Source organism: Dermacentor andersoni, chromosome 1 (assembly GCF_023375885.2).
Source record: "Dermacentor andersoni chromosome 1, qqDerAnde1_hic_scaffold, whole genome shotgun sequence".
Lineage (NCBI taxonomy): Eukaryota > Metazoa > Arthropoda > Arachnida > Ixodida > Ixodidae > Dermacentor > Dermacentor andersoni.
The window spans coordinates 293,796,869-293,805,536 of record NC_092814.1 but is presented as its reverse complement, the minus strand read 5'-3'; the positions used below and the strand labels follow the sequence as shown (position 1 = coordinate 293,805,536).

Here is an 8,668-nt window from a genome sequence, read left to right as displayed (position 1 = left end):
TGTCCCGGAGGGGGGGGGGGGGGTTGTGATGTGTGTAATCAAGTAAATTGAAGTAATAATTTGATGCAAGTTATTTCGGCCTACATAGCCATTTCGAAATGTAGAGACCTGTAACCAGATGTTTATGACGATGCCCTTCAACTATCCAATATAAACATGTGATGTAAAGTTTGTAATTAAGAATTTAATTAATGCAATCAATTTAATTAGTTAACTGGTTGCATTGGTCTTTCCTGCACATGATGTCTGCCTGGGCACATAATTCATCTGTAGTGTCGTAATTCAAGTAAATTTTGTAAGTTAGAAGTAAAACAATATTACACTGTATATTTATATGCATTCTGGTTAAACACTTCTGGCATGCTTATGGCATACAAGTAATAAATGTGTAGAGATCCATTTCTCATAGAAGACATATGCAATTTATGCCTTGAAGTGATAAATAAACTCGGAAGGAAAATGCTATAAGCCCCAATATGGATTAACTTCGGAAGTTTGACAAATGGGATTCACTACACAAGTCAGTCAGATCACTTATCAGCAGACTAGACACATATGCCAGTGCTGCAACTATGGCATGGGAGGGCAGACCTCATGCAGAAAGAAATAACCCTGGAGAAATGCTTCCCTATACTATAACTAACAAAAACAAACACAGGCATGCACACATGCACAAAAATAATGTAATCCAATCCATGCAACAATAATTACTTTATCATGTGGTATACATGTATTTGAATACTGCCACGTACTTACTCAGATGAACAGGAGATGCAGCGCATGTCAACACACACGTCCAAACTGTGACCAGGAAGTGGAGGAAGCACTCTAACCAAAATGTCCATCAAAGACTCGCAAGATGCAGTAAGTGATCCAGCCATGTCTAATGTGCGATCCAGAAGTAAGAGGGATACCTTCGACTCTGCAGACTGCGAGGAAGAAAAAAATGCAGTGGTTCAAAATTCTAGCAGCATCACATGCTACTCTTACAATGCACAGCTACATAGCACACGTGGCAGTGAATGAGAGAATTCACAGATGCTTAATTTATTGATTCTTATATCAAATGTCGGCTCCATTTACCAAACTCCGGTAGGAGCAAAAGGCCATCTTGAGTGGTAAATGTGCCCATAAATGTGCCTCAAATAAAATAAATTTTGATTTACTGAAAACTCATGAAGAGGGCAAGACAACTGTTTACTAAGCAGTGCCTTTAGCTACAGATGATAAGAAGGCCACCACAACTGTGGCTATTCAATAACATTCGGTCAGGGTTTAGAACTCTGTTTCAAAGTACAGAGAAGCAGGAACAAAACATGGTTGAGGCAGTCGTCTTTAGTGTTTGGATGATCAGTGGAGCTTCTCCACTGGCTAGGCACTAGCACTGTGGTGAGCTCATCCCTTGCAGCAATCCTCACTGGCAGTAGTGGGCATAACATTTTTCAGTAGGTCCAATACTGTGCATTGATGAATGCAAAAGTACTGGCATGATATGCGAAATTCAGAGCAATAAAAGTGCTGCCTGATGCACAACCTACGAACTTAAGTTTGGCCTAGTTGGGTGTTGCTGCATATATTGACCGCAAATAAAGATGGGGACAGCAGAAGAGAACACAAAAACGACACGGGCGGTGTCGTTTTTGTGTTCTCTTCCGCTGTCCCAGTCTTTATTTGCAATCAATATGACATACGACGTACATTTTCATCAAAGGTGATCTGAAGATGTACTGATATTTACCTTGCCGTTGCGATTTATATTTGACTAAGTTTTGATGTTCCCCACAGAGCATGTATATATTCACTAGTGCAGCAAGTAGGGAGGACTGGTAAAATTGCATACTGAACAGCACAAAAGGGATGGGGACTAAGCTTTCTGTTGTTAGTCTCCAGCTTTCTTGTGCTGTTCAGTATGCAACATATATGCATATATAATGGGTCAGCAAAGAGAAAAATAAAGGTGTTGAAACAACAGCAGAACATGGAAATAAAATGTAATAAGACTAAGAAACAGCCGAAGGGGTCTCAACCATCAATGTGAATGTTTTGAACGTATTTACTTTTCAACAATATCCTTTTTGTAGATTTTTTTATAGATATAGAATGTTTTTACAATTTAAGCGCAGCATCATTAGATAACACATAAACACTGCCACAGGTGTTCACAGCACAGTGACACTTTGGTTATATGCTTCAGAGGCGTCACAACTCTATTAATAGCTCGCAAACATGGAGAATAGTAAACTGTGAAAGTTCATGTCATGATTCATTTTCAGCAACTGCATGTACAACCAGTATGGAGATAGACAAAAGAATGACAGAAACAAGAACCTGTCTTCTTACGTGTTATCTCAATCCCATTTTTTTGCTTTGTCATTAATAATGAGTTACAGGTATGCAACTTGGTACTACAGAGAATGAGGGGTCAAGACCGCAAGAGATAGAAAGGAATCAAATTTTTTTTTTTTAGGGTTACAGTGTGCAATTGAACCTTCCACCTAATTATTAACTCTGCTTTCCCACATTGCCAAACTAATGGTTGGATCAGCTACTACTTCACCAATAACATGGTACCAACCTGCATTGTAACACTTGGAAGCTTTCGTATCACTGAAGCTACAAGGTACCCCTGATCACCAGCACAACTCATTCTGCACTAGAAGGCATCCGCTAAGAAGTGATGCAAACAAACTAGCATTTGGCAACGCCTACAATGCCAAGTCATGGCTGATTTTGGTGCAACATGTACGTCTTACCTTGCTTGTCTACATGACATAGTAACAGCAATGCTGCAGCTGTTTCACGTGGCATCTTTGGGATATGTAGGATCTTTAATTCATATTCCGGTAGAATATGATTTTACAGTGATAGCCATTTAGTTACTAGAGACCTTGCAGCTGCATTCACTGTGTCACTGCAGGATATCGCTGTAGCAGCTTCTTTGTAATAGTCATGATTGTTTAGCCATTCCAGCAGTGAAACAAAACAAAGACCTACAAAAAAGAAGTCTCCTATGTTGGTATAGAAACTTCGGACCTCCATTTGTGAAAACTAACACTCCAACCAACTGCACCATTAAGACATCAACAAAGTGTGAATAAGAGCGGTAGTGTGTGTCATGAGAAAGTCAGCACTGAGGTGAGAGAATTTCACACACTGCTGCGAGAACCTGCGACTGATCCTGTAACTTCTGTGTGAAATGGGGGTCTTACCATGCTTAATAATGTGCTGCTTATCACTGTCACCTCTTAGTGCTGAGGCAAGAAACTTCTTTTTCTCAATTTTCATACTCTGAGGCAGTTTTTCATCAGCTGAGTCAAAGCTAATTTCACCCTGAAAAAAAATCTCCTGCTGTCAATTAAGACGCACAGTTACACAAAGAAGTGGCTTCAATTTACAAACAAGGATTGTGTTGAGGGATGTGCATCAAGTGCTCTTACTGGTTCCAATAGCGCTTCACAATTATACACTTATACTGCCATGCTTCAAACAGCTCCTTAATGTTATAGATATACACCATTCAATAAATCTATAATACAGCCTTAAAGAAACCTTGTAACATTTGTTTTATGCCCAAGAGGTGACTCAGTTGCAGAGAAAATCATGACTGAATGGGCCCATGCAACTCTTCCACAATTTAAATCACCCACAACAAACAGGGTTTGCAGCTGGCCGCACCAGCGATTGCAAAGGTTGTTTACTACAGGGCTCTACCACTTCAGATTTGTCCTTGATTAGCAAACAAATATAGCAATCAAGTGCTCATGCCATAATTCTCAAAAATATGAAACCCCAAAACGGAGGGCCCGACAAGTGGCATGGCACAAGATATGCATGGTGTGGTCAGCTCACGCAAGGTATAAACAGTTAGATTGCCATTACCAAGCTGCTGTGCAATAGTAATACGGTAAATGATAGGCTGACACAATGGGTGCTGTAAGAATGGACATACAGTTTAGTTGTGTTTAGCCAAGCATTCGATGGAATGACAGATTAGGAAGTTTGTGAGCATAGGACCACGTCAGCTGATATATCTAAATACATGAGAATGAAAAAAAAAAAAATCTTGCCAACCACTGCATTGATTTTGATGAGGTTTGTCGCATTTAAAAGAAAAAATTAAAATCTAGTAACTGTAGAAAATAGATGTTTAAATTAGATCACAAATGTTTTTTAGAAAAATTCTTGAACATTGTAAAAAATGCAAGTATCAAGTTTACACCTCTGTAACTTGGGAATAAAAAACAATATCACAATTATGTCAACTGCACCTAATATTACATCTAAGCGAACAAAGATGCTGTCTTATTATGCACTGCTCTGAAATATACTGCTATTTTGTAAGTAGGAATTACGTAAAACCCTCCTAAACATTGTAAAAATTTCACTAAGCTGTAAATTCATATACTATTACATTTGTCTGCTTCAGGTGCTCTAACAGATGCTGTTTACACAACTGCGGTATCTATTTGTGGAGTAGAGTTAGTGCTTCTATTTTTTTTTAAGTTACAAATTTTTGGCAATTTTTGAAAAAAATACAAGGTCCCAAGTCAGAATTTTGCTTCTTAGAGTTGCTAAAATTGAACCTCTTCTTTCAACTGCAACAAATTTCGTTCAAATTGGTCCAGCGGCTGTCTCATAAAACCATTTCTGTGTTTTACATGTGTCTGTATAGGGAAACCAGAGTTGGCCCCGAACTAAAGCTTCCTCTTAACATAATTAGGCTGCTGCTGCTCATGAATTGACAGGGTTTTACGTCTCGCCAAAGTTGCATAGTGGGCTACAAGGAACAGCTTGGTGAAGGGCTCCGAACTCATTTTGACGACGTGGTGTGAATCTGCTGCTGAATTTGCAACACTTTTGGAGATTAAAAACAAAAAGGCAACCTTACCTTCCTATGACCCCTTGACAGTCGGGACAGCTCTTCTCCAACAATTCGAGACAATGATCCAAGAGAAAATGTCTCTTCTCTAATATGGGCCACTTCAAATATAGAGTTCAGATTTCCTATCAGTGACTGCAAAAAAGGCAGGGCATCTTATTATGGACCAGAAATGAAATTAAGAGCTTAGCTCGACTGTTAATCTCACCTTCAGGCTTATCTGCATGCTTCTAGAGAAACCTGCACCTTCAAGGGTTGTGCCGGCTTGGCTTGTGCTCTTTCACATTTGTGTTTTGTCATGTCAAAAGAAAACAAATGATGTGTTAATGCATAACAACATACTGCAACAAAGCACTTGAGCTGAACAAGATGTGAAAAAAAAATAACGTCAAGTAACTGAAGTCTGCAAAAATAGTGAACATTTGAATTCGAAATAAATATCAGCAACATAAAGTTATTTCAATATCCGTCATTTTCACTAAGAACAGCCTTCTCTTCTTTATGAGTGCTAATTTGCATGAGTGATTGCCACCAGTGACCAACAGTAGTGAGTTTTCAAAAAGACAAGCTTACTGCATAGTTATGTCAAAAATAACAATTTTACCCAGGAATAACCAGTGTAGCAGTAAGATACAGTGTGGCCATTCATGTTCTCAGGAAGGAAGTAAAGTATACTGTTAAGGGTGACAGATCCCAGTGGCTGCAAGTAAGCCATGTGGGATAATTTACAGCATTTCTTGTTATAGCATGTAGCAGTGAAAATAATATATGCAAAAATTACACTGCCTAACAGACACAAGTAAAACAGTCTGTCGCTTTGACCAGTATACAGGTATCAAAAATTTAATTTCTTTGATTTGTGCAAATATATGGGAATAAGGGCTCCTTATTGTAGATGAGACAGGGTGACATTTGGACAGGTAAACATATATATTTGCTGGGAGAGTCATACCACAACTCGCTCTTCCGCCACAGGAAAGGACGCCATCACTGCCTGGGCGTATATTCCCTGAAGACTTAACATAACAGCCCAGTAACTGTCTCAAGAAATGCAATAAATACCACCCAATCCCCCCCTTTACTGTCTTTTGCAGCTTTTTCCTAACATTTTCCTTTCTTCAGAACAGTACTCATCTCATGGAGGCTACAATGAGGTGCAGGTAAATAAAATAAGAAAGGATTGGGGAATCACAGCTTTGCTGTTTGTTTTACAGCCAAAAATAATCATAGGCATACTTAAGCACAACTTCCAATATTATAGTTCATAAACCTAGCTTGCTTTCCTCACAGGCACTGTAGAAGAGCCGCAGAAGGATAGTACTTTTGATGCCTGTATTCAAACAAAAGCTAAAATCTGCACAGAAAATGTCACACTAAGGCATCAAGGACAAGGTAAACAGAGAAACATTGATGCTGTACCCTTGCTGATGCTTTGGAGAAAGTTTACAATTAATTGTGTTTCATTAGTTTAGTATGGTAATGACAGCAAGATTGCCATTTAAAACAAAGCTCCCAGAACTCATAGTATGCCAGCAACAGGTCTTTTACAAGATCACTAACTGGGAACTATTAAATCATTTAACATTTCCAGAGCACTATATGCCCTGGCAGCTTTGTTTTCAATGATAGTGAATTCAGATTTCCCATCAATGACAAACTTGCCTTTATTACCATAAACACTGTTATAATGAATTTCTGAAGCATAAAAGCCCTGTTTTGTGTACAAAATTTTGAAGGAAACAAGCTGTTCAAATTAGAACCAGTCCACATCCACAAAAAAATATTTCAAATTTTGTATGCTTCTTGCAAATGAAGCACAGGCCAACCACGAAAATGACTCTATAATTCTGAAGCCTTTTAAATGTGCCCCTGTCTTATCAGACTCGTATCTTCACGTGTTGCTCACTCCGTCCTTGGTTATTTCAGATGTAACGTGTATCCCCAGTGTTTGCACTTCCTCTGTAGATAGTATTTTTGTTGAGCTTAAAAAAGTCTCTTGGTAGTTACCACTTGTGTGTGTGCATGGTTTCTATGTTTCATCTTTGTTCTGTCCACTGAAAGTGTGTAATATCAATTGCGTCGCTCAGTAATACAGTCAGATTTCGTCATAGCAAAGTCACATGTGACACGAAAATACCATCGTTATATCTGATATTCATTATCAGCACATATTTGTCACATGCCAAGCAGAGCCTAGAAAAATTTAAATTTGCTTGCTGGTATCCAAAAATTCATTATATACATGTTCGTTACATCGAAGTTCAAGTGTATTACAAAGGTATGAAGCAGCTAGATCACATTTCACCAAAAAGAAATGCTGACTGATGAAGCTTGACATCCAAAGCATCAGGGACTATGATACCCATTGAAGTGAAGGGCTCTAGATTAATTTTAACCCCCTGGGTTCTTTCATGTGCACCTAATGCTCCTTACAAAAGTATTGTTGCACCTACACCAGGACTTAGAACTGAGCTCACAACCTCATACGCATGAGCAGAACAGCATAGACAGTGAGCCACTGCAGTGACTGCTGAGGATAAAGAGTGTTTGTCATTTGCATACACAGAAAGCGATAGTTTACTCACAGCATTTCCTGGCAATGGAGGGAAAATGTCATGGAACTGTGGCATAAGAAAGAACTTTGGAGTCACGTTCACGACGGACAATGGAACGTACATAATTTCTGCTGTAAAAGTCTGCAAAGCAATGTGCAACGTGTGATTGCTCTCTCTCTCTCTTTCCACAAGTTGTTTGCATGCATATTGATGGTCGTATGCCATCTCTGCATTTTTATCCGCTTGACAAGCCTTACCACATTTCCCATCCAGTCTAGAAGTCGTTCCTCGATGTCAAGAAAAGCGCGAGGTCCGTCCAATCCTTCTGTTGTGCCGTACCTTGCCAAAAGTTGTGCTGCCGGTGGGCATGAAGTGAGAACACTAACATTACTGAACACACTTGCTCGCACCACTGCGGAAAGAGTCGCCAACGTCTGCTCAGTCACTGGGGTAGACACCAAGAATAGGGCCTTTGGTTCCGATTCTGATCCATGCTGTAAGTAGGCGAACATTGCAAAGATAATAAAACATCACTCTGTAAAATATAGCAGCACATATCCCTTGATGCAGTCAATGAAATGCAGTTACATTCTACAAACACACTCTCTATTTATTTATTCAGATACCTCACAGGTTCCTACTGGAACATTGAGGGAGGAATTGTACAAAGGTTTGTACAAAGGAATTGAAGAACATGGAGCAGGTGTGTGGCAAGTTTGCAATACTACCAAATTAACAATACACTATAAACACAAAAAAATGGAACTAGCATACACCGACTACAAATAATATTGATTTAAACAAAACGAAACAAAAATAAAGAAAGGAGCAGTAGTGGCTACTAGTACACTTTCGTTAATTCGACTCCAGTTATTTAGATTATGACCGAAGATCCCGTCTAGCGCCCATGCATTTCTATGGGCCCGACTTTCGTTACTTCGATCCTAAAATTGGCCTTCGCCGGATAATTCGAACTTGACCAATCAGCATGCACGTGCCTGACCCCTGGGCGACCCCCTTCGTGGTAGCGTCTGTATCGGCAGGGCTTAGGTGACAGTGAATGCATTGAACACATGTCCCCTCCCGTCGAAAACACCTATTTTCGGCCTGCACTAGGGACATTTTCAAGCAATAACGGTAGCGCACAATTTCTTATTACGGTGTTTACCAGATTCTAACGCGCGCCTTTCCCCCCCCCCCATCACCCCCCACCCCAAGAAAATTGAACAGTGAA

The 8,668-nt window shown here is 39.6% G+C and overlaps 1 protein-coding gene across 6 annotated transcripts in view; it reads right to left on the bottom strand.

The window, feature by feature from the left end:
- The window catches only part of LOC126548570 (sec1 family domain-containing protein 2-like), a 49,208-nt gene that overhangs the window by 38,189 nt on the left and 2,351 nt on the right, over positions 1-8,668 (bottom strand). For 5 of the 6 annotated variants that reach the window (XM_055063284.2, XM_050196801.3, XM_055063282.2 and 2 more), the window contains exons 2-6: positions 7,692-7,928; positions 7,465-7,575; positions 5,088-5,156; positions 4,889-5,014; positions 757-929 (exon numbers count right to left, since the gene is read on the bottom strand). In XM_055063284.2, the coding sequence (XP_054919259.1) occupies positions 757-929; positions 4,889-5,014; positions 5,088-5,156; positions 7,465-7,575; positions 7,692-7,928 (716 nt within the window). The remainder of the gene's footprint in view (positions 1-756; positions 930-4,888; positions 5,015-5,087; positions 5,157-7,464; positions 7,576-7,691; positions 7,929-8,668) is intronic. The other variant, XM_055063283.1, reaches the window with a different exon arrangement.